We start from the raw sequence: 24,848 nt of genomic DNA, 5'->3' as shown, positions 1-24,848 counted from the left end.
CAGTTCAGAGAAGTAATATTTTAATGGTCATGAAACAAGATCTCTGAACCACTGAAAAGAGAAGACTCCTCTTTTTCCATTAAGATATGTAGCACATATTTCCACCCCTGGAAATTTTTCAGTATATCTGGTACTTGATCCCTTAGGCTCTAAAAGCAGAAAGTAAATTTTCAGTTATTTAGAGAAGCATTTTATTAGAATGTTTCTCCCTTTGAGATCTGTATAGCTGAATTAAAGTATCCAAGAAAGAGCTGGAAGGATACAAAAAATATTCCTAATAAAATGTTTTAAACCTCTCTAAAATATTTATACAAGAGAGTTTGGAATTCTGTTTTCCCAAAATCACATGCGCTTGTACAGGTCTTGTGAAAGTGCATTGGAGTGTAGTTTCTACTGGTGTTCTGTTGGGGTGATGTGTACTTGTAATTTCACCATGCAGAAATAATGTGTTTCTGATTTATGAGATTAAAGGCTTTTATGTGATAGCTTACATAGCTGTAAATTTAAATCTGTCTATAGTAACATGCATGTGTACACACAGAGATTCTCTTATGCATCTCAACTCACCCTCCTATGAAAGGGTCTTAAACAGGTTCTACTTATGTATATATTGAAGCCAGCTCAGTAAAGAGTTTTCTCACATACTGAGTTGAACTGAACCCATTGTGTGAGCTGTATCCTCATCTCTTGTTTGTAATGAACTTCTAATTCATTGCTTTGAATTGAAAATAATCTCATTGTAACCAGTTCTGTCAGGGTTTAAAGCAACATAAATGACACTAATAGTCAAGACAGTATACTTACCAAACTCTACAAGGAGCTCAGTGTAGAGAACGTTGATATTTTCATTAGCATTTTTATTTCACAAAAGGGAAAAAAAAAAGGTGTTACAAGGTTTCAAGAAGTGTCAGTGGTACAGTCAGGTATCTCTCAGAAGTACTGGCTCTTCCTGGAAACTGATGTCATGTCTTCTGCCCTCCAAACATCTGAGTGGATGCTCATTCCTCTGCTTCTGCTCTCCTGCTCTGGAGTGAGGCAGCTCAGATGCTGGATTCTTACAGGGGCTGTGGGAAGTGAGTTTGTGGTGACACCAGCTTTGGGCACACCTGTGCTGAGATGAGTTGGGACAATCAACTCCTTCCACATATGGTAGCAGCCAGCTTGCTCAGGCATGAGTCTGGGCTAGGGGCAAGATGTGATGAATCAGCTCTTTGTATCTTTTCCTGTCAGTGAGACCTGTCAGTGATTTTGAACTATTTCCCCTACCAGAAGTGGGATGAACTGCCCTGGCCAACCCACCTTTCCTGTAGGCACATGTAGGTGCCTACATTGTTTGCCTACAGGTTGATGTGTGACACATTTCTCCAGGGAATAATAGTTATTCTGTGCTGTGTCCTCAAAAGCCTCAGGCGATGTCAGGTTCACTGCACATACAATGTGCCTCCTTGGGCATATCCGTACTCTCCATTTATCAGTGATTTCCATGCATCTGAAAGCTACCGAGTGGTAGGTTACTATGTACAGCACTAGAAATGGCCACATTTTCCACCCCTTTGTATCTGCTCTGTGTAGTTATCTTTCAGATTTCTTTTGCTGACCTATGAACAAATTGGAGTCTACTTAGGCATGAGAGAATATTTAACTTTCCAGCCCTTACAACTACGTCTCAACATCTTTTCTCTTAGAAAAGCAGAAAGAGTGTTTCTGAAAAAACACGATGCATCTTATGCTGTACATATATCAAATTACTACTTTCTGTATAAAGTATGAGGGGTTTGGTTTTTTTTTCCCAGGCAAGCTAGGACACTTGGTTAATTAAGAACTTTTGGTAAATATCTCTCCTGCTCCTAATGGTTTAGGGGAATCCAAGTTTTCCTATCTGCTTTTGTAAAGCATACTTCAGCTTAATTAGAACACCAGCTGGGTTGTAGAGTTTGGGATTATCTAAAAAACGTAAAGAGCACCTACAGAGAATTCATGTTCTAGATGTCATTGACATTGCCATATCAATTTGAACCAGAGTCATGGATAAAACTAATTAATATTAGGTATACAATCCCAATGTCAGATTTTCAAAGGAATTGTGTTTCTCTGACAGATTTTAGTCTGGTTCCTAATGAATCACAGGAAGGCAGTCTCTCTTATTAAAAAAATACATTATTTCCTGGATTACTTTAATTTTTAGTGTTTTCTTTCATGAAACTCCAATGTTCTCCTATTGCAAGCTGAGCTAAGTTTATTTTTTTGCTGACACTAAAATGCCAGTCTGTTATGAGCTGTTTGAAATCATGTTCTCTGTTTTGACTCTCCACTTTGTTTGACACAATGCTGATTTCATCTTTTGTCTTCTGTGTTTCTTTTTCCCTTGTTCTTGCTTCTTTGATTAAAAAAACCCGAAGGCAAACAGAAACGTAACATCTGTCTCTCACATGTTTGCAAATCTATTTAACTAATTCTATGAGCTGTCCAGGATTTATACGAAGCATTTTTTCATTAGATACGTTTGTCAATATGAAAAATCTAATCCAGTCGGGATTACAAAGAAAATCACTCATTTAAAGATCCTATTAAAAATCAATTTCTTAAGACAGGTATCTTGACCCCTGTATTAACAGAGTGCACAGTGGTCTCAGAGCCAGCTCATGGTTCAAGGCGTGGATCACACAGACTTATTGCAAACTTGGCAGCTGAGTCAAGGAAAGAGATTAATGTGCAGTGGAGTGACTGGACATGTAGGGTTCAGGAATCGGGTTTTAATTTACAGCTCTCTGTATGGCTTGGTGAAAAGAAGGCACACTGCTGTGGTGCTGGCATTTCCAGTGTTTAGAAAAACAGGGCTCACTGTTCATTGCAAGTTGATTTACTTTCGAACTTCATTAATTACCCTGACATAGGCAGGTGTCTTGGTGAAACTAGGGTTATTTGGGAAAGCAAGACTCTTCTGGTAGAGTAAAAAGTGTATGGTTTCTTCTACAGTGAGGCCTTGTTTTGTCAAATTCCTCAGCTGCCTGAGCCTTAAGCTTGGAGACCTAGCTAAGCGTTTGGGTGAATGCTTTGTTGTTGCTAGCTCTCAGTCATATCTGGCTGTGGGGTATCTTGCGGGCAGGCTTCATTCGATAGCAGCTTCGTGTGAAAGGCTGGGGGAAGAAGGAGGAATGTGAACAGATACACACTGTTCTGATTCTTTACCATCTGCTCAAGGAAAGTCGCCCTTGGAAGTGGGTCAGAAAACCGGTTTATGTGACAGGAGACACGTGCATTTCTTACCATAAAACTACATGTGTTTTTCTGATGCATTTATTTACAAATATATTTAATATTAAAGTAAGGATTCATATAAGGATTCATAACTTGTGCATAAGTTCAGGTCAATTTTCCCCTCTCAGTTTTGTATGGGTTTTTTTTCTCTCATTTGTTTAGCTTCAGCACTTTCCCTAAGTAACATTTGTAGTTTGGAGGCCAATGGAAATTAATTGGGTTAATTTGCTTGTAACCAAACCAAAATTTGAACTCCCTTCTTCAACAGCAAAAGATTCATTCCGCATCCCCTCTACCGCCAGTTGCCTTCTTTGTGATTTATCTCTGTTTACAGATAAAGCAGAACACTAACACAGGACAGATAAAGTGAGGACATTCTATACTCATCATATTTTCAGCAAAGACTACAGATAAATGCCTGTCATAAAAGAAGATCAGTTTATTCTTAAAACATGCCTTGATAGCAAGGCAGTTATATTCTTTTTCAGTGTTCCCTGGTAACCATTTCAAAACACATCAGCAGCATTACTGGAGTCTCAAATACTTGAAAGATGAAAAGTGATCCTTTTCATACAGAAAAAAACAAAAACCAGAAAACCTAAAGGTCACTAAAAAATTGTTTTAAAACTTGAGTTTGGAACTTCCAGCCTCTCCCCTTGTCTTAGTAGATGTTTCTATCGTTACAAATCCCTGAAATTCCTAGACCATACTGATGCTGCTCCAGCAGACCACAGGCATCAGAACAACCCAAGATACATTTAGTATTACAGACAACCCTAGGTACTTTGCTAAGTTATGTCATTAAGCATAAAATTTGGTGATGTTTGAAGGTACTGTGTGAGAACCCCAAATTCCACTGTACTCTGAATTCAGCTTTATCCTACTGGATGTTGTATTGTCTACCCTCTTTGTCTCCTAAGAGAAACATTTATCTTGCACAATAGACAAGTTAAATGCCTAATTTTAAATTGAATGGATTTAAAAAGAAAATAAAATCCAACAGACTTAATGAATTCCTGTATCAAGCAACAGGCTTCTCTTGTGTATGTGCCCTGCTGAAAGAAAATTTAAACAGTGGCTTATACTAAGGCAGAAAGATAAAGTGCTGCTTAAACACCAGTTCCCATAACTCTGTTGTTTGGTAAGGCAGAAAACCTTGAGTCCAAGACATGAAAGGCAAAAAATTTATTTACTGAGAATTTGACTCTTCAGCATGAAAAGTGCAGTGGCCTTGATCCAGCAAAACACTGAAGCCAATGCTTTCCTTTAAGCTCATAAATTCATTTGATCTAGTGAGGGCACTATATTTGTTGACCTACTTGCCAGGCTTTTTGGAGGATGTTGGTTGTATTTCTTTACAGCATGCAGGATTCTGTCCAGTCTGATACTATTGTTATTTTTCTGAAGGAAATGTTTTAATGTAGCAATAGAAGTTTCTGATATTCTCTTTGTTCTGGAGAGTTTGCTCACAACAAAAGGAGCTCTTCTGTAGACACACAATAGCATGATGATTAGAGCACTCAGCTGAAGAGGAATGGACCCAGGTTCAAGTCCCTGATCCAAACCAGACAGAGCAGGGAATTGAACCTGGTTCTCTAGTGTCAGAGATTAGGGTACTCCAGTGGGATATCAGCAAGCCAGGTTTCAACTCCCTGTTCTGTCTGGCTTGGATTAGGGAGTTGAACCTCAGTCTCCTTCATCTCAGCTGCGTGCCCTCATCACCAAGCTATTTGGCCAAGATGGGATGGAGTGTTTCGTTCTCAAAAAAAAAAAAAAAAAGAGAGAGAATATAAAAAAGCCCATTCTGCACTGGCGTAAAATCTAAATTACCCAATCCTGACACTTTCCACATGATGGAATTGTTTCATGGCCAGGCCTGGAGAGAGCTACTTCATGGTCACATACCGAGAGCGCCAGAAGCAATAGGAAGATATAAAATCCCTCTGTCTCTGCAAATGCAGCTAAAGATGCAGAGATTCAGCTATGTTATCCACATGGCTTTGGCAGAAGCAGAGAAAACAAAACCAGCAGAAGCCTACTGATATGAACGGCAGAGCTATCCCAGTGAACTAGTTTTGTTTGGAGGAGAATGGGTGGGAAGAAGATTAATATTCTGTCAGTGTTGGTGTTGTCTGAGGTGTCTGTGTCAGAGCACAGACTGTCCATGTGAGGCTCACTTGAAACAAGCAGCTTTTTTCCCCCACTGGTTTCCATACTTTTCTCCCTTGGCTTTCCACCTGGTTCTCTCTAATTTCCATACTTGTATCTTTTCACTACTGTTACCGTGTCCTCCTGCTTCCCATAAAGAAATTGTTCTGGCTTAAGCTTTTGTCTTTGTGGTGGTATGCTTAGTTGAACAGTGGTGTAAAACTCTCTGTGAATGTGCTGATACCAGTTGACAGAAATAGATGGGTTTCAACTGTTTATCTTGCCCTCGTAATCCACACACATATGTTGTATTTCTTAATCTAATCCCAGGCATTTTTAAAGGTTTAAGGATCTTTTCCTATCACTTTCTCTTCTGCTTTCTGATTTTTAACCAGCAGTAGAACACATACTGATTTTTGACAATCTAGCATGTGGAGCCTTTTATAGTCATTTGCAGAGTTCTTAGTTTACTCTAGTCATATGAAGATCGTGGACTGAAGGTATTTGTCTGTTGGAATTTCCATTGCTGGGTATCTCCAGGTATGAAGTGTGGACCTCTAATTTTGCATGAGTGCTTTTACATTCATTCCTTTGAGATGGAAAATGACTTGTTTACCAAATCAACTTTAAAGTATGCATATTTTTATCAAAGTATTCACAGGAGAGTTAGAATGGAAATGGGTTTATGAATTTTAATCAGAGTCATTATTTCCATTCACCAACAGGCAAGCACTTGCTGTTGCAAAATGCATGGCTGCAAATCAGGTTATTATACATGCACAAGAGGGACTCAGTTTTGCTGGGTATGGACATTTGAGATGCTGCAGTTGTACATTCAGATTGTATTTTCGCCCACCCCCTGCAGTGCCCAGGGCACAAAAATATAAAGTGATGTCTTTATTCCATCTCTCTCCATTTGTGCAGCAGCAGACATCAAGATGCATGAGAACCTCCTTCGTGTGTTGCTGTTGCCGTGTTAACAAATAGCCTGCTCCAGAAATGGGACATGCATGCTTCTATAATTGTGTGCACATGCTCAGTCTTGGAGCATGCCATGTCATGTCAGCCTGGGGTCATGTTTTATTGCAGACCAAGCCTGACTGCTGGAGGGGTATGATAGGGTTCTTCTCTGTTTCCTCTCGAGTCTCATGGTCAGTAAGCCTGAGACAGTTTTCGCTTTTCAATAGCCTCTCTCGTCAGCCCTGTCAGTGATAATAGCAAGTGACTGACCTGCTGACCCTGGGCAACCTGATTAACACCGAAGTCCACAACGTTTCCTGAAGTCGCCACAATGGGCTTCTGCACAAATGCAGGGAAATCCAGGCCTTGGCATGGCTGCAGGATATTCCTAGGTGGGTTTCTGACCAAGTACAGGACATGCAGCACATGAGGGAAACAGACCACAGTGTACATGGCTAAACTAGCATACAGTGTAGTGGTCCAGCAAGGAAATCATCCTCATAATCCATAATGGAGTGTTATCATGTAATTGGATCTCCCTGCTGTAAAACGACCCAAGGCACTTTGTAATCAAGCCACATGCTGTAAACTATTTTACATGAAGTCAGCTGTGTTGCATTCTTCCTGGCAGACACTTTAGAATCCTAATTACATTCATCTCCATCTTTAGTTAACTCCATTGTGCTGCTGTCATTGCAGGATCTTTGCAACCAAGTGCTATGTGTTAATTTCCTCGGTGTTTACTGTAAATTGCAAATTAAAGGGTGGCATGATTAATGCTGAATTGTCCTTTTTGTGGGATGAAGTCAAGCTCTTCATTACTTGAACATCAGTTTATTGTGGTTTAATGAGGTACACAGTGTTATTTGTGGCTTGGGGTATCCATTCCAAATAGAGGTCAGTTTGCAAAGAAAGTTGGTTCAGAAACCTGCTGTAGCTACAGAGGTACTCCTCTGTGAACCACGGAGAAGTGAGCTGGGTAATGGTGAATTGGGACTGGGTCTTAATTCTTAAATTAAATGAATAGTAACTATTTATTAAGGCCTGAGCCTTCAGTCTGTCATAGGATGCTCACTTCCTTCAGTAGGAGCTGAGGGTGTTTCATCCTTGCATAATATCGTACCTTGTAAAAGTACGATATTATTGTAATTGTAAAAACAATTGTAAGGCTATATTTATGCTTTTGTATTAGTAAATTTACAGCTTTATTTTATTTAGCAAAGGATGAGCCAGTGAGATTTGAAATGGAATTTGCAGAAGAATTCTGTCATGTTTAATGGAAAGTGTCCAGAAAGGTAACACAACTGCCAATCCCAAATTAAATCTTACATAAAGAGAGAGATTTTCGTGATGCCAGGTTTCCAAGGATTGGTTCATTCCATAGTGTTCAAGTAATGCTTTAGTTGTTCTTGATGACTCTTGTTTCACTTCAGTTACTTGCAGGATTTCCATTTTATAAACCTCTTCTAATCACTGCTGTAAAAACTCACTCTAAGTTACATAGTATATAGTTGATGTTCCAAGAAATAGCCATGCCTGACTCCCTGTATTCTCAGCTGCAATTTGTGTCAGAAATCCAATTTCTAAGTCTTCAATTTTCCAGTTATGGGAGGGAGGGGGAAAAAAAAAATCAGGTAACATTGATGAAAATTTGTCCTAATTCAAATTCAGTACTTGTAGTTACCTGTATAAGCAAACTAAAGCATGGGTAAAGTGTTGAAGGCCAGGCTGGACAAAGCCTTGGGTGACCTGGTTTAGTGTGAGGTGTCCCTGCCCATGGCAGGGGGGTTGGAACTAGATGATCTTAAGGTCCTTTCCAACCCAAACCATTCTATGATTCTATGATTCTGATACTTGACTGCTTGCAGTATAGCTAGATCTTCTTCCTCTTTGCTTTTCCCTTCCCCATACAGTTTTCCAGCTCACCCTGCACCATCCAACAATATGTTTTCTGAAAATAAAATGGTTTTCTGAAGCAGTTACCTTCATAATTCACAGTTCTGCCACTGCTTTCATTTCAAGGATAGGCAGACACCAGGTCATTGCTCTGTACAATCCACATTTGGGTTAAAAAGAAAAATAAATTAAGAACCACAGACTGGCATGAAGGTTCTGCTCTTCTCTCTGAAAACCTGGTACCACTCTGTGGGGAGGGACTCTTTGAAAATAGCTCTCACATGAATCTGTGCTGCTGGGCTAACAGTTTTTAACTCAGCTCTGAATTTCCTTCATCTTTTTACTTTTAATGACCACTGTTTCTCAGTATTTGAATAGAGATCTTTTTTTCTGGCTTTTGCTGCGAGTGAACGCTTTTGGGATTTTCAGCTGATGCCTCCAGTGGTAAGTGTCTCAGTAAGAGATATCCAGGAAGGTTCAAATCAACGTCAGGTTGTAGAAAAGGCTGGTTTTCATGCGTGTTCCCAAGGAGCAGGCTGCTCAGGTCAATTAAGTAATGTAGAAACCATCGCCAGTAAGCAAGTCCCTGTAGTTTAATTTTTCCAGCAGGAGACCAGAATTATACACCTTATTTCTGAGGTCACTTCCATAATTGCAACAACATACATTTTTTATAATAGCTTTTCCTTTTTAATGGATATTTAAATGGAGGTAATTAAATACGGTTATTTCATACCCACCTCCTGAGAGTAAACATAACAGCATGATGAAAATACAAGTGAATTGAAAGTAATAAATGTCTACTAAAAACGACTACATTTTGACTCCCTAAGTAATGTTGGTTGTTAATTGTTAGGACTCTCAGAGTGATAATATGGAGATTCGGATGCCTGCCGTACTATAGAAAACTGGATTCCAAAACATTTCCATTAATAAGCTGTTGTTGAAAGTGTTACTGCAGTCAGAAGTACCAGCTGTATATCTCAGGGACAGGCAGTCATGAAATATGGTATGTAAAGCAGAAGTATAGCCTTTTGCAAATTGGATCCAGTTGCTTTTCTCTTCTGGACTTTTTGGGGCCCTTTTGTAATCCTGAAACTCATCTCTCTGTGCCCTAATCAGTAGACTGATTGACTTGTATTACTGTGACAAAACTTCAGCCAAATACTTTGTGTTTCTTACACTGGAGCTGGATGGACATAAGGCAACCATTCTCTAAAGGTTAGGAGTTTGGATTGGCACAGGCTGACCCTAAATGCTCAGAATTTCAGATTCTTCTCAACATACTAAAATGTCTTTGGCCTCCCAGACCAGTGCAGATACTGTGTAGGCTGTGACTACCTAATAAAAACATCAGCTGCATTGAGTCCAGTTATGCAAGACCATATCATAAGAGTTTTCAAACCTTTTTCCTGTTCCCAGTCAAAATTAGAAAGGTAAGAGTCTACAAGAGAATGTTTTAAAAAAGGCAGATAAGGTCCACAGACCTTCTGAAGTTCTGTTTTGAGTTTTGGATGACATCTGAGAAGATTAGAGTGTTCTAGTTGGTTCACCCCCTGCCTGTTCCCACAGTGACATCTCAGAACTGTTAGCAGCAAGAAATTTAAAAGGTCTTTCAAATTCTCATGAAGAAAAAAACAAACTAAAAAGCGGTAGTCAAAACTTCGTAATTTCACATTGTCTCTGTTATTCTGTTATGTTCTGATTCTCTTTTTGTCATTTAGTAATTAATATTACAAGAACTGATATAAAAGTAATGAACTGCTTTTCCTATTAACAAATGCCTTAGCCTAACTTTGTCACTCAGCTTCCTGTGAAAACTGTTTATAGGATTATATGTGTTTCTGCTATGAACATTATCCCTTCTTTCTACCATATTTACCCAAAGCATAAAAAAGTAGTCTGAACCTAAATGAACTTATAAAACAGATACATACAGAACCCATCACAAGCAGTTTTACACCATCTGGGAGTGTAAGTTAGCTGTCCGGGCTTCCTCAGAAGTTAATGGGAAAGTAGAGACACATTTTAAAGGAGATCTTATCCTACTCTAAGGAAAAGTCTAAGGTAGCTGGGATGAATGCCTTCTGAATGAGTTCTTTTATACTGAGCTTAAAGAACTTTTATGGGTGAGACACCGCATTTCACCAGGCTCAAGTTGGACAAATCCCACTCAATGCACTTTGGTATGATATGAATGCCTGGACTTGAAGGGTAGGGCCTTGAGAGATCATCCTTTGTTAACTCTTTTGTTTCCCTCTACTCCCCAAATTAGAACAGAAAGATCATTTTAAAGCAGTAACAAAAATAAATATATGTGGAGAACTGAAATCTGCTTTCTGCCCTGCTTCAGGAATAATAGTCTTCCCTGTAAGACAAAGAGATCTGGGGCTACAAAGCAATGGATTTGTAGCTCCCCTCCAGCTAACATCTGTTCTATTCTGCTTCATTATTTCCAAAGTCTGTGTAAGCATATATAACAGAGAATTTGGCTCTGAGTTCAACTTAATTCTTTTAATCGGTGAGAATATTTAAGAGAGAAACAAAAAAAAGGGTAATACCTGGGGAATGTTAACAAGCAGAGATGATAATGTCCTCAACCCCTTTAGGATAGAGACTAAGAGATAATTACTGTTTGTGAGAAGTTACCAGGAGGTGCAGTGAGGGAAAAACTGCAGTGAGCCATGAAACCACTGACTCTGTTGAGGCCATGGTGTTCAGTCTCCAGAAAAGTTACAAATTTCAGTTCCCAGGCTCATCTTTTGAAAGTTTTTTTTTCTGGAATGTATCTCCAGAAGAGGTCAAGAAAATGAGAAGTGTCCTCAGCATATCTAGAGAAACACAAACTTGCCATTTATATGGATAAATAGAAATAAACTCATGAACTGAACATATATGTGTGTATAGAATAAAAGTTGAAAAAAAATTTTCCTTGTATTATCTGATCTCCCAGGGTAACTTGTAGCACTGACAAACTTTGCTGAAGACTTTTTTCCTGTATATCACCATATTTAAGTGAAGTCAAAGACATTAAAGAAACATGAATATTTCTGATGATTCTGTTTTTTGACAGGTCAAAGTTTATTTATGATCTTCAGGAGTATTTGAGTGGTCATTGTATATGATTGCACTGCTAAGCCTGATATTCGTATTAACAAATAGGGAATAAAAAGCTTTAGGTTTGCTAACTGGAAGTTGTCATGCCTTTAATTACTTGAGTGAATGACTCAAGACTGTTTCCTCTCTTGCAGGAAGATCAATATAAACTCCCTTTTAAAGTGATGAAACTTATCTATTGTACTCACATTTCTACAGAAATGAACAAAATACTTTTCTAACCATGACTTCAGATGTGCTGTGAAAGATCATCTTCAAAGATTGACAGTAGTAGATTATTATCAACCAAACAGGGAGCTACAAGGCACTTGGGTACATATTTTAGAAGGTTTATAGACAACTATCCCACAAATGTAACTCAAAAAATACATCCTGAGTACTACAGGTGGATGTATTTATAGATGCGCGTGTACATGTGAGATATATAATGTGTAATGGTGATTCTTTGATTACCTTTATATTATAGTTGAAATGAAGTGTTTGTATATTCCCATCATTTGTGGTATGTATTTGTTGGTCTAAGGTTTACTCTGGGTAAAACTATCCTTAAAGCAAACACTCAGTTCTGTGTTATATCTCTGAACCTGTAGGTTAACTCCATGTGGTTTCAACTTCAACCATTTAACAACAAATTATTATTTATGTAAACTGTCAAATCCACACAGGACAAGCAACTGCAGAAGAAGAAACTGAAGTACATAAACCGTAGCAAGAAACGTAAGGCTCCCATAAGAGACTTTCCCTTTCTGTATTTAGTCCAGTAAGAGTGAATTATTCATTACAATCAAGCAAAAGCTCCCCCAGTTTTGCTATTTCATCCACAAGTTTGTTGAAAATTAAAGCTCAGTGTGAAGCCTCCAGAGAGGTAAATAACACCTGCAAAGAACAGAGATTTCTCTGTAAGTTAAATTGCTGTTTGATTGCCCAACCATCAGCAAAAATTATAATTGGGAGAAACTTAATATTTTCTCTGTATTTAACTGGTGAGGATTTTGTGGAGTGTCATTTTACGTTAAGTAGTAGAGTCATAATTTAGAATGTTTTACAGCGACTAATTGTGTTTATTTTAATAGTGAGATTTCTATGAGATTTCTGTCGCTGTCAACTGCTATTGCAACTTTATGCAATACACGATTAGAAACCTGTCAATCGTAAAGAAAATTGTCAGAGACAGGCTTTAAACTATGGATTTTTTTCCTCATAATTTCTTGTGAATGTAGAAATCGATACTTTCCCCTACCTAGCTGTATCTTATGAGATAGCAAGGTAAGTCACGATTTTGATCTCTGCATATGTAGACTCAGCAGCTCCCTGGACAGCACAGGAAACTACCTAAGGTGTAAATTTTTGTTTCTTCCAGATATTTCAGGTATACACTCATAACTAACTCGAAAAAATTAATGTGGAGCTCCTAAGTCAAATTGGATATTAACATTATTATCTATGCACAAAGGAGAGAGAAAGAAAAAAAGTCAAAATGTCTTGTTGCCATACTGTGTGCTGCATTGTTACACACTGAGGTATCATTGCCTGCATTTTTCTTGACCCCTCTGTAAATTCACAGCTCATGTTTGGAGCAGGATTCAGGCTTCTGCCTCATGACAGTAAGACAAACACAGCATGAAATGGATAAAGCTTTTACTATTCAAGATAGGTCTGCAGCGAGCCTCAGACAGACTTCTTTTTACCTGTCCTTTGAAGAGAACCAGCTCTAGGCCACAAGCCAAGTATCCCTGCTAGCAAGAAGTAGTGCTGAATTCACCAGTTTGCTCAGAGAATTAATTGCTTGATTCAGGCAGGTCACCATGTTACCATTACAGGATGTGCCTTCTGCATGGGCACTGCTTGGGCTCTGCCTGCTCATCTTTGGGCAAATGTGCTTTTGAGTGGCTTAATTTAAATCACAGTGCACAACTTACTTATTTATATGATTGTAGAGTCTGAGCTTTACTTACCAGCAAGCTCTTTGCTCTAAGGAATATACTTTTGAATTATGTACAGAATGATGCCAAGAACCAGTTGGTATAGTCTTCTGTCCCTCCCTATTAATCTTTTGCAACCCTTCTAATTTCTGTGCTTTGCAGAGAAAGCTCAAGTTCTTGTCTCACTGAACTCAAATTTAGGATTATATTTATAGCTGTTGGGTTGGGATTTTTTTTCTTTCTTTCTTCCCTTCCCTTCCCTTCCCTTCCCTTCCCTTCCCTTCCCTTCCCTTCCCTTCCCTTCCCTTCCCTTCCCTTCCCTTCCCTTCCCTTCCCTTCCCTTCCCTTCCCTTCCCTTCCCTTCCCTTCCCTTCCCTTCCCTTCCCTTCCCTTCCCTTCCCTTCCCTTCCCTTCCCTTCCCCTTCCCCTTCCCCTTCCCCTTCCCTTTCTTTCAGAAAAAGAACCCAACTGGTTAAAGCCTAAGGGAAGAGGAACGTATCTGAGAGAGTGGCAAGTGGCTTCAGATGTGTAGTTTTAGTACACATCTGTACTAATAGTGCAGATTAAACTTCCTTAATGCAAATGAAACTTTAGTGCAGTGCAACTTGCTTTAGTGCATTCCTGTTATATGCCTTTTACAGTTAGTAGAATAAAATGTCCCTGGTGCCAAAGGCAAACACATAAGAGACAGGGAACTGATAGCTGCATGAATGTGTTAGACAATAATATGTTGTAGGTGCTGCTGCTGCTACTATACATAATAGCTGAACTATTCTTACTGCACCATAGCTAAGGGCTAATATAACATAGCTTTCATTTCCTTGGATCAACATGGGATGTATTAAAAAGTAATTTGCTGGGCAAGATGGGGCTTTTCAGGCTCAGATAATCCTTCCTTCTCCAGAGGTCACTGAGAAGTGTAATGAAATAACAAATACCTACTGACTGACTAATCTTTCTTTTCCACAACACTTCAAAGCATTTCCCTTTTTTCACTTAAGAATTGAACTGCAGGTAAACAGGCCTTCAGCATAGAATTGTCCGTGAAAGTCCTGCCGTGGGCTTCAGCTTCAAGCTTGTCATCTCTATGTCACTGTTGTATTATCCTAGAATTTAACTCATCTGTTACAGGGCTAGGGAAAGACCTGGTGTTTGGCTCAGGGCTCTAGGGAAGAGGAGAGGAAGCAGGTGTGTTTTCTAAGCAAACGTCCATGTGTCAACATTCAATGCACTTGACAGATGAGTATATCTGCTCCAGCTGCACTGTTCTAAGACTGGAGCCTTTAGTGTATATTTATCTGACGTATTATGTGTCTGAAATGCACTATTTTCTTTCAGAGAATAACTTTGTGGCATAGGGAATGTAATTATGAGGATGATCTAGCATCACCACAGGATCCTACAGTGTGAACCAAGTAACTAACAGCATCAGACTGGGCTATGTACGATATAGTGGGAGTTAACCCTTATCCAAGGGAAAAGTGAAAGAGGCAAAGAGTTGGCTATCATTTTACAGAGAGGAAAACCAATCCACTGGGAGAATATACGTTGAGAAAGGCATTGGTAGTTCAGGAGTTCCTCAAAAGAGGAAATCCGAAAGAAGTATTGTGCTATTGTCTTCCAGTCCATGTTTCAAATGGTTTGTGTCATGTACAAACTTCTGTTGTTTCAAATCTGTTCTTCTAAAAATACAACACCCATGGAAAAAATACCTTAAAGAAGGAAAAACAGTGTCTAAAACTGAAAGAAAGGGACCCAAGGTGTGCAAACCATATTCTCTCTTGCTGTAGTGCAGAAGGTTGTTTTTCTGTTCCTGCTCTATGTTACAGATATATACCTGAACTTAGATACTTGTCTTTGAATTATGTTATGAACTTGTCCACAGTTTATGAGGATTTGTATATAGGGAGTCACACCTATTTCTAAATTTGAATTATTGCTGGAATTTAAGTGCTGCAAAAAAAGGAAACAAGAAAAGAAAAAAATCTGGTTTTCTAGGTTGCCCTGGGGCCAAGAAGAATGAGTTCCTGACGAGTGTTTTGGATGCATTGTCCACAGATATGGTTCACGCAGTCTCTGATCCATCGTTGTCTTCTAGCCGGTGGGTTTCATATCCTTTTTGTGTGTCTTTAAGAGGACTCCAGCAGTGGTGAATGAATTGTTGAGGGCTTTGAGAAGTTATTCTTCTTATGCCTTCACAAAGGGTGAATTTCCAAGAACCTATGTAGGAGAATTTACTTCACACTGTGGACTCTCTGCACTGAACAGAGATGCACTTGATGGCTGAATTCTCAGCAGCAGCACAGCTTAGTGTTTATCTGTAGCTGCTGGTGCAACTGTATCTCAGTCTTTGTTCTCTCAGGCTTTACTTGATGAATGTGTACTACTTTTCTGATGCATATTTTGCCAAGTTTCTTGTAAAACAAACCAATGCTATCAACAGTCACAGGCAGAATTAAAAATATCTAAGTGCTGTCAAACTTTGGATGTCTGCAGGACAGTAGCTTACCATCTGAAATTGAGGTGGCATTTATTGTTATAAGTTATCCTGTAATTCAATACATTTGGGGTTTTTCTCTCTAAGAACATCCATCATGGGTTGTAATTGGAGCCTAGGTATTTGGCAACGCTGACTGTTGACCTGCTTTAGTTGGGTATAGTACCTGTTTTAATGTGTCTGCCATCTATGAAACTTTTTCTCTTCTATTTCTCTCTTCACTTTTCTCTGTTTCAGGAAATGAAAGGGGAGAGCACTGTTTACTGAGCATGGTGCTGACCTCAACACAGTTTCAGAGAGTTAACAAAGAGCAGATTCTAATCCTAGTTCTAGTATAAAATTTAGGATACAGTTGACCAACATGAAAAAAGATGGATTCACTACAAGAAGCTAGTGTCCAAAACCAGGGAGTCTTATCTGGCAAAGCATCTGACAGTGATTAAACTATTCTGAAATATAGAAACTAAGGTTTATGTATAAAAATTAAAACAAAGCTGTTGTTTTCTGTTACAGGGTTTCAGAGCCTGATCCAAATCATACTCTGGAGGAGAGAGTGGTCCACTGGTATTTCAAACAGCTAGATAAAAATTCCAGTGGTGATATTGGCAAGAAAGAAATCAAGCCATTTAAGAGATTCCTAAGAAAGAAATCAAAACCCAAAAAGTGTGTGAAGAAGTTTGTGGAATACTGTGATGTTAACAATGATAAATCCTTGTCAGTTCAAGAATTAATGGGCTGCTTGGGAGTAACAAAAGAAGAAGGTAAAGCAGAAACAAAGAAACGCCATAGTAAGCGCTTTTTCTGTCTTTTTCACTAGATTCTTCAGAGCTGATTAGGTCTTATATTTGTATATGCCAGAAGTATACAAAATAAAAGAATACACCTGCCTGTAGCTAATGCAGCGGTTGTTCAGAGCAGATGGCAGGAAAACTTCTTCTGTGTACACAAATCATCACTCCCATAGAATCAAAACTTCCTGTTGATTCTGACCATTAAATGTATTACAGTAGGAAACGTAAAAGGATACCATAACATCAACAGTTCTCAAAAAGCCAGTTTAGTGTTATTGCAGCACTGTGTCCTGAATGAGTAGAAGTATCACACCTGTACTTTTTGGATTCCTGCTGGGAAGGAAGCACATTGTCGAGCTTTCTAATGACTTTTCATTTCTCAAATGTGGTTTAGAGATACAGTGAGGAATGCAGTTATCTTCCAAAGAGGTGGAACAGCTGCTGGTACACAGCCACCTTATCTTGCTACCGAACTGGTGAAGGAGAAACAGTGAACAAGAGTGTGTAATGGTCCCTGCAGAGTTCAGTCACACAATTCCTGATAATAAGAAGTTAAAAAACCCTATAATTGTTAACAACAGTAGGTCCTCATACAGTAAGAAGTTAGAGAACATGAATTGTTTTGTTTGTCTAGGGCTCAAAATGAGCCCAGGATAGTAAAATAAAGGTGTCATAAGAAATGAAAGCATGTCAAGTGGGAAATGCAGACAGAAAAAAATGGTTTCCACAAAATTGGTTGTAATCAAATCTAGAAAGTAAATGCTGCAGAAAGACAGAATAGTTCTACATTGTAATAATAAAGTGGGCATGGCTCACAGAAGCAGATCTGTCAAAACAAATATATCAGATCCAGGATTTTGTTTTCTGTGTTTTTTGTGGACTTGATAATAATACCTTGCAATTTTCACTCAGATGATGGAAGTAAAAAATGTGTATATAAAGGTGAATGACTGTAGTTATCTTTATGCTGTAAATTAAACGTAGTATCTTCTTTTTTATTTACACTATTTGGCAGATTAGTTTTTGAAGTGGAGGCCATTATGGTCACTTCATACGTTAACTACCGGGTCAAGACACTTCTGCTGCAACTGGCACTCCTTCGTCCCTTGTACATGAAAATTTGTGACCGAACTCATTGCCCCAGGACTTAGAGGAAAACTATAGCAAGTCTCAAAGCAAACCCAGTGCCCATTCTGGTGAACCCCCCCCCCCCCCCCCCAAAAGATTAGGTTAATCTGCCTGTTTTGGAAAAGAGAGTTGTAAGATGCATGAAGTTATATGAAGATCATGCACAGATTCAGCCAAAGTAAAAATTAGGTTTACCGTAACTGGAGATTTTTAACAGAGCTTCTTAAAAAAAAAAAAACAATGTAGTCAATGAGGAGAACACTTATTTTTGGAAGGAAAAAAATAGCTCAGAACTTCTGCATTGAAAAATAATGGCATCCGCTTGGAAAAAGTTTCTAAACCAAGCCACTTGGGTGCTTTCCTAGAAATACATGCTTTTAAAGACAAGATAGTAAAAGTTGCTGTCGTTGGACTATCAGTATTCTGTTTAGTTTCTCCTGCTTGATAATTAAACTTTTCTTTCCGATAGTCCTTTCACTACCTTTGCTGCTTCGCTACAACTAGAGTTACATTTCTAGGAATAGGTGAGACCCTGTCACATGAGGTGTGAGAGCTGAGATAAGGAGGTGCCTCTGTATCATTCTGTGTGAGTCCCAGGTATCTTACAAGAATCATTTGAAGCCATGTAAAAGCCAGAGAGCTGTAAAACATTATTTTTCAGGGGGATACTTGTTGCTGCAGTATTTTTCAAGATCTAGTTTTGTCCCACTTTGTCCCAGTACAGCTTGACTGACTAACAAAGTGACATGGAAGACAAAGAGAGCAAATTCCTCCTAGCCTCCCAAGTTTGTTTGTGGAGTCGAATGGGCCAGCAGACTCAAATAATTGTTTTGCTTTGTTGGTTTTTTTTTTCCCCCTATTTAGAGCAGTCTTGGACTTTGCCACCAAAAAACTTAAAACTCAGGGATAATCTTGTTTTACAGATCAAATGAGAACAATGTCTTTGGCTGTTCCTACACAGTATCTTTAAGTAAAGTGAGTGCCTTCCAGACAGTCTGCTTGTACATGCTTCTTTGCCACTGGGATAATAGGCTATATTTACTACTAAAGATTTAAGAAGTTTGAAATGCTGGACACTGACTAGATAAAATCTGTCCTAAGCAAATGTCACATATTAACTGTCAAGAAATGCCGTCATTCAACTTTCATATAATTCCATGAAAGAAGCAACTTCTGTGTTGAGCAGAGAGATAAGCAGATGTTTCAACAAAAGATCTGAAATATTTTATCTCATTTATTGAAAGTTGTACTCTAAAAAATGCCTTTTCAGAATGAGGGCTTCAGTTCTTGGGAATGTTACATATAACTTGCAAACCATATTAATGTTTTCTTTTCCCTCCTTTAGCGGCCCCTAAAACCAACATTGAGAGCACTTCATCCAGCAGGCAGGTGAGTATTGAGGAGAGGAGGATATCCCTTCCTGCCTTGTCCAGCTAATCTTCTTGGGGTTTTAGCAGTTATCATTGCAGCTTCAAACTGCATTCATCTTCTATTCTGCAGATTTCCCAGGAAAATGTAAAGCAGCATGATGATTAACAAATTCTGACTTAAGTTCTCTCTAAGGAAAGCTGAATCAGTCAACTGCTGGTGCAGAGTAAATGTTTATAAAGTGCAAAGTAGACTAGGTTTGCATGCGGATGTTTTCTATTAAAGTATAAATTGCCATATAGGTTAGTGATAATTACATGAGTGTAACTGAGCCCTCATGAGTATTCTGCATTCCTGAATAATAACATTACTGTACACTTCTAGATGTGCACTGTTATCTTCATTTACCTTCTGCTTTAACTGAATTCTGTTAATTTTCCTGTGTGTCATACTGCAGGCACAAACTGACATTGATAGAAATTACTTTGTGGACAAAGCCATTCATTTCCCATGCCCTATGAAAATGTATACATCTCACAAACCCCACTATATTATTATATGGTGGCTTTAAACACCTTTTAAAATCTTAGTGAAAAGAGCTGTCACTTTCAAACGCCTTTGCTGGCTGAGCAAAATGACGCTGGTGAACTAGGATTTGCATCTGTCTGCTGATGTATGTTGAAACTAAAATTGGTTAGGTCTGCAGAATGATTCTAGCGAATGTCAGGTGTCCTGACAACATAATCCATGATTTGGTTTTGCATCGATTTTCTGCAAAGACTTGATTTTGTTTTTTGGAGTAACACCAGTGTATGTCATTCATGGAATTTTGGCTACTCAAAGCATTCAGTGCTACAAAAGCCACCAGAGCAGAATTTTTAAATCAAGGAGCAGAACACACTGAAAAGGAGGAACTCAGGTAGCTCAGGGAAAAAAAAAAGAAAAAGATTAAGATTAAGAAAGGGTTTTTCATTTGTGTGTCTCTATTTTTATAATCATTAACACTAAACATGCAGTTTTCTGGACAACATCAGCACAACTTCCTAGCACTTTTGCATGGGTCTGAAGAAGGGCTTCTGAGTCTGCCAGTTATTTGAATGGTCGAGTGATAGAATTGCCTTCATACTATTTTTGCCTCACTTTTGTATTAGTTAAATGACTAATCCCCACAAAAGCACCAGTAAATGATGAAATGTTTTAAAGAATATTAATATGAAGATATTATAAGGACAGGTAACCCTGCAGCTGGGAAAATAGGAATTTGGGAAAAAAGTATCCCAAAACCATAGTTGTGGTTAATCTCTTCCCATCTATCAGAAAGCTAGATTAATTTGTTAAAAACTGACTCCAAGATGAACTTCCCCACAGGCCAAGAGAAATTTTCCTCTCATTGTTGCTAGTCAATTTGTTACTTGCTTTATCTCTTGATTTGTTTGATGTTAGGTTCACGCTTCCTAAGGCAAGCTCAACACTGATTGTGGGTCCTACCAGAGACCTCCTACATACCTTTGATGGAATATAAAATACTCTCACAGCTAGAGGGATGTGATAAGTTTCTGTTTGTTTAAACAAATGTTTGTGATCTTAACTTTTCAAGTTTGCCCTACAAATCACTTATGCTTTAAACAAGGCAGCATGAAAACAATTATCCTGTCAGAACTCACAAACTTTCAAAGGGGATATTTTAATTATATAATGGCAATTACTGCCACACGTGCATTACACTTGAAGCATGACAAGCCCTCTCCCCTTTCTTGTAATCTGATCCTGACTTGCAGAATCTGTAATAAAAGTGTCCTAGAGCGTCTACGTTTTTTAATTTTTCCAATAATTTTGCTGACTCAGCACCAATTATTTTAAAAGCTGTTGCTAACAAATGATAACCTTGAATTAAGTCTGGCTTAGCAAACCATCTATTGGCAGTTTCAAACTCGAACAGTACAAGGCAGCAAATACAAAAGGTGGCTTTCATCACAAACATTTTCACTTGAAGTTATTGAAAAGCAGCTGGGCTGGGTAGGGGCTACTAAGAGGAAACCACCCATCTAAGAAGGAGATATCGGGCTTGCACCACTGTGTAGATGGGCACTCAAAAGCTCACTTTCTACTAGTTTATTGTGGCAATTCAGTTATATATATGTTTATGTGTGCTTAGGCATGTATTCCAGACTTTTTTTTTTGGTTTCCACATATGTGGTCATCTGTATATGTACACTCACATACAAGCTTACTGAAAGAAAGCAGACATAGCTATATATACTAATATGCATTCTCAGCTGTGGTTGCTCCATGAGAGGTCAAATACATGATGGATATGACAGAACTGGGGTAGTGGCCAGGTATATTTCCCTTGCTCAGCTCCACCCTGTCCAGCAAACATACACGTACATGCACACATGCTGTCAATGAGACCCAGAGGGTCTTTTGCAGCCTAGCAAAAAGTTTATAATGAAACTATAGATTGCTCATAAGACTTTGGCCAGCAGCCCATTCCTTATACATCACATGCCATAGAAAGGTATATTGCACCAGGGACTTGCCCAGGCAGTTGCTAAAACTGTGTGTTTGACAGGTATAGATTTAAAGAGGCCATAGGTAAGAAATAGCAAAGACGCTGCTCATGCCCTTGTTCATAGATGCCAAGAAGGATCACAGGGCAAGAATTATTTTATTCCCCATATAGATTTGTGCAGAACTCTTATTCTAATAGCGACATGTGGACACAGCTGAAAAATAGATAAATATTTATACTTGATTAATTGAAAATATCATTAATAATGTAAATTTCTCCAACTTTCTTTCAGCAAGTTTCTAAGAAGCAAGGGTGAACAGCTTACTGATCCAAGGCAGATCTCTGACATGTGGGAGATTTCCTCACCAAAAGGCAATAAAAACAATTGTAGTATTTGCACTTTGTACTTAAAAATGTAAATTCACTTTGTAGAAAAAAACAAAATATTTAAAAAGACTTTTTTTTTTAATCTGTGAAAATGTAACAGCTAGTTTTGAAAGATTATCACATACAATGTATGTGTATTCTTTTGTTGAAATATGTGAAACATGTTGGAGATGTAAAAGTTTGCATTTAAACCATTTTTTTTTTTAAATAGCTTTTTGGCGAATAGTGGCATAGAAGCCCGATTCTATGTATTTTGGTTTCAATAGTATACCTTGTTTTTATTTAATCAGTACTGTCATTTAAGTAGAGTTATGCTGAAAAGTCTACTGTATTCTCAATTTTGTCCAAGCAGTGTTGGATGTTTCAGGATTGCAGGACTGAGGGGAGTGTGTAAATTGCTGTTTACTTGGGTTTGCAGATTTTAACTGAACAGATCTTTCATCGGTGGCAATATTTTATTTAATCTTTATTGTGATTATTATGCATTCTGAAGATCATACAGTGAGAATGCAACCTCTAATGGATTAAAAACAGTTATTCTACAATTGGGCTACTTGTCAAAAACCATATTTTGTTATCCACTTTTGAGGTGTCTTCCATTCTAAATCCTGGTAGGACTTTTTTTTTTCCCGTTTATTTTTGCTTGAGTTGTTAATACAGCAAACCAACAAGGAGTGAGGTGAATTGTAAAGTCACTCCAATCTGGTTCAGCCTGGGTCTAAAAGCACGTTTCTTTGGTCAGTGTAAAGCAGCAGTAGAGTTTATATGGGTCAGAATTGTAAATCTAACTATAAAGAGACAAGGAAGGCTACACAGATTGTTCAGCATTTTCTTCCCCTGCACCTGGTTGTCCCCATCAACTCTTCGGTTTGCCTCAGGGTCCACTAGAGGTAAAGCTGAGCAAATTATGAACAATTGCTGTCAGGAGGGGCTACTCACATCGCCCCTGCCTTAGGCTTTTTCTTTCCTGACTGAAAGAACTTCTCATATGTTTTCATAACTTCTCTGTCATTTCTCCCCTCAGTGCATTTTTGTATGTGTGCCTGAGGGGACTAAGAACTTGTGAATGTGAATTCAGAGCAGGGGACCCAAGAAAAAAACACAGCTCTCGAGCAGCTGTGAGTTACAAGCAGCTGGGTTGATCGATGCAGTGGTAGATGGACTGCTGGCATCTAGGACTTGACATGAAAAAGCAGGAATGTTGCAACAAGCAGTGATTTCGTCTTGTTTGGTTTAAAAACATGTGGGATCTGACTTGTGACTACCTAATCACAATAGCACCCTGGCTTGAACTTGTACCTGGAAAAGCTTTTTTTACAAATAAAGATATTTCATTTCAATTTCAACATATGCTGAAGTGTTAGGAAACACTGTCCGCAGTGGAATTATACCCAAGAAATCATGTACTCTAAGCTTTTGCAGCAGGAGGAAACCAAGATGCAACTGTGTGTTATCTTGTATTTTTGTTTTTAAAAGTATTTGTTATTCTTTTATACTGTTAAACTTTGAATTTAAACTTCTTTATAGATTAAAGATCAGTATATTATCAAACTGTGCTGGTGATTTTTATTCTGCAACACAGATAGCCATGTCTGGAAGCAGGTACAGTCAGGGGTGACTTCACTATTGCTTTGAGTTTACAAGAAAACATGTGGCCTCATATTGGGTCTATCTTCTTTTCTTCCTTTGCCCCTTTACTGAATTCTCTCCTAAGATCATTCATGCCTTATTCATACCATTGCTTTCTCAAAATAGTGATTTTGAAGCCAGATCCTTTGTTGCTACTATCTCCATATAGCTTTAGCTTGGTCTCTTGCCTTTTCATTGCAAAGAACAGTGTGGCATAGATAGAGATCACACCTTTTCTCCTCAGTGTGAGTGTGAGCTGCTAGGCAATGTTCAGCCTGACTGGAAACAGTGAGGAGACAGAGGCAAACCCTGAGCATGCTCGCTTATCAAAAGACAAATAAAGGCTATAGGCATCCTCTTAGGTATCCAAAGACTTCTGCAGCATAGTGTCATTTAATGACTCTACAATGACTAATTCATGAGATATTTCATCTTCGTACATATTTCAATGTCGTCACATTTATGGTTCATTTTCCAACCATTTCCAGCCATTACACCACTTGGCTACAAGCAGTACTGAGTACTTGTAGTTGCAGCTATAGTCCAGATCCCTAACTGGAACACACTTGAAAGCCTGATGCATTCCATTTTGGTTCCTGTAGCTCCCATATATCCACAAGATAGTTAAACTCAGATAGATCTTGGCCCTTCTAGTTGCAACAAAGCACATCCTTGGTACCAAAAAGGAATCCATGTGATTAGGCCCTTAGGCTCACACCGCAGTACCAGTGTTTGTTTAGTTCCACTGTAATTAATTAGTTCTAGGTTTTATCCTATTCCATATGCAATGTTTTAGTTTCAGTTTTTAATTCTGTTCTGATTGAAAGCACAACTTTCAATAAGTTTCAGTATTCTGCTTCTCATTGACCATTGTTTGTTGTAGTTCCAGCTGTTGCTGAACAGATTTATTTAGAGCTTTTATAAAGTTGTAAGTAGAAGACTGTTAAGTTTTAAGACTGTGTTGTGTTCAGTGATTTGTCCAGCCTGTTGCAACGTCCATTAGCCAACAGGCCACACAGTGAGAAATGTTCCGTGTTTTGTCAACACTTTGGATAACTTTCTCATCTTGTTCCCAGCCCTAGAAGTAAGCCAACTTCATAACTTTGTAGCTTCAGTTTTACCAAAAACACTTGATTCTCAGTCTTCTTCTAGTCTAAAAAAAAATGCCTAAATTTCAGATACTTGTTTTGCAGAACTGGGACCTAAATGATAGCTCAGAATGAAAATTCTTCTTG

At 38.5% G+C, this 24,848-nt stretch overlaps 1 protein-coding gene across 3 annotated transcripts in view; it reads left to right on the top strand.

The window, feature by feature from the left end:
* Positions 1 to 23,535, top strand: part of SMOC2 (SPARC related modular calcium binding 2) — a 138,288-nt gene extending 114,753 nt beyond the window's left edge. For 2 of the 3 annotated variants that reach the window (XM_062641918.1, XM_062641920.1), the window contains exons 10-13: positions 15,300 to 15,402; positions 16,312 to 16,586; positions 19,063 to 19,106; positions 21,890 to 23,535. In XM_062641918.1, coding sequence (XP_062497902.1) covers positions 15,300 to 15,402; positions 16,312 to 16,586; positions 19,063 to 19,106; positions 21,890 to 21,913 — 446 coding nt within the window. In that variant the 3' untranslated portion in view covers positions 21,914 to 23,535. The remainder of the gene's footprint in view (positions 1 to 15,299; positions 15,403 to 16,311; positions 16,587 to 19,062; positions 19,107 to 21,889) is intronic. The other variant, XM_062641919.1, reaches the window with a different exon arrangement.
* Positions 23,536 to 24,848: the final 1,313 nt, after the last annotated feature.

This window comes from Pezoporus occidentalis, unplaced genomic scaffold, assembly GCF_034315485.1.
Source record: "Pezoporus occidentalis ecotype Australia unplaced genomic scaffold, CSIRO_AGI_Poc_V1 ctg7, whole genome shotgun sequence".
NCBI classification, from domain to species: domain Eukaryota; kingdom Metazoa; phylum Chordata; class Aves; order Psittaciformes; family Psittacidae; genus Pezoporus; species Pezoporus occidentalis.
This window is presented reverse-complemented; position numbering and strand designations above follow the sequence as displayed.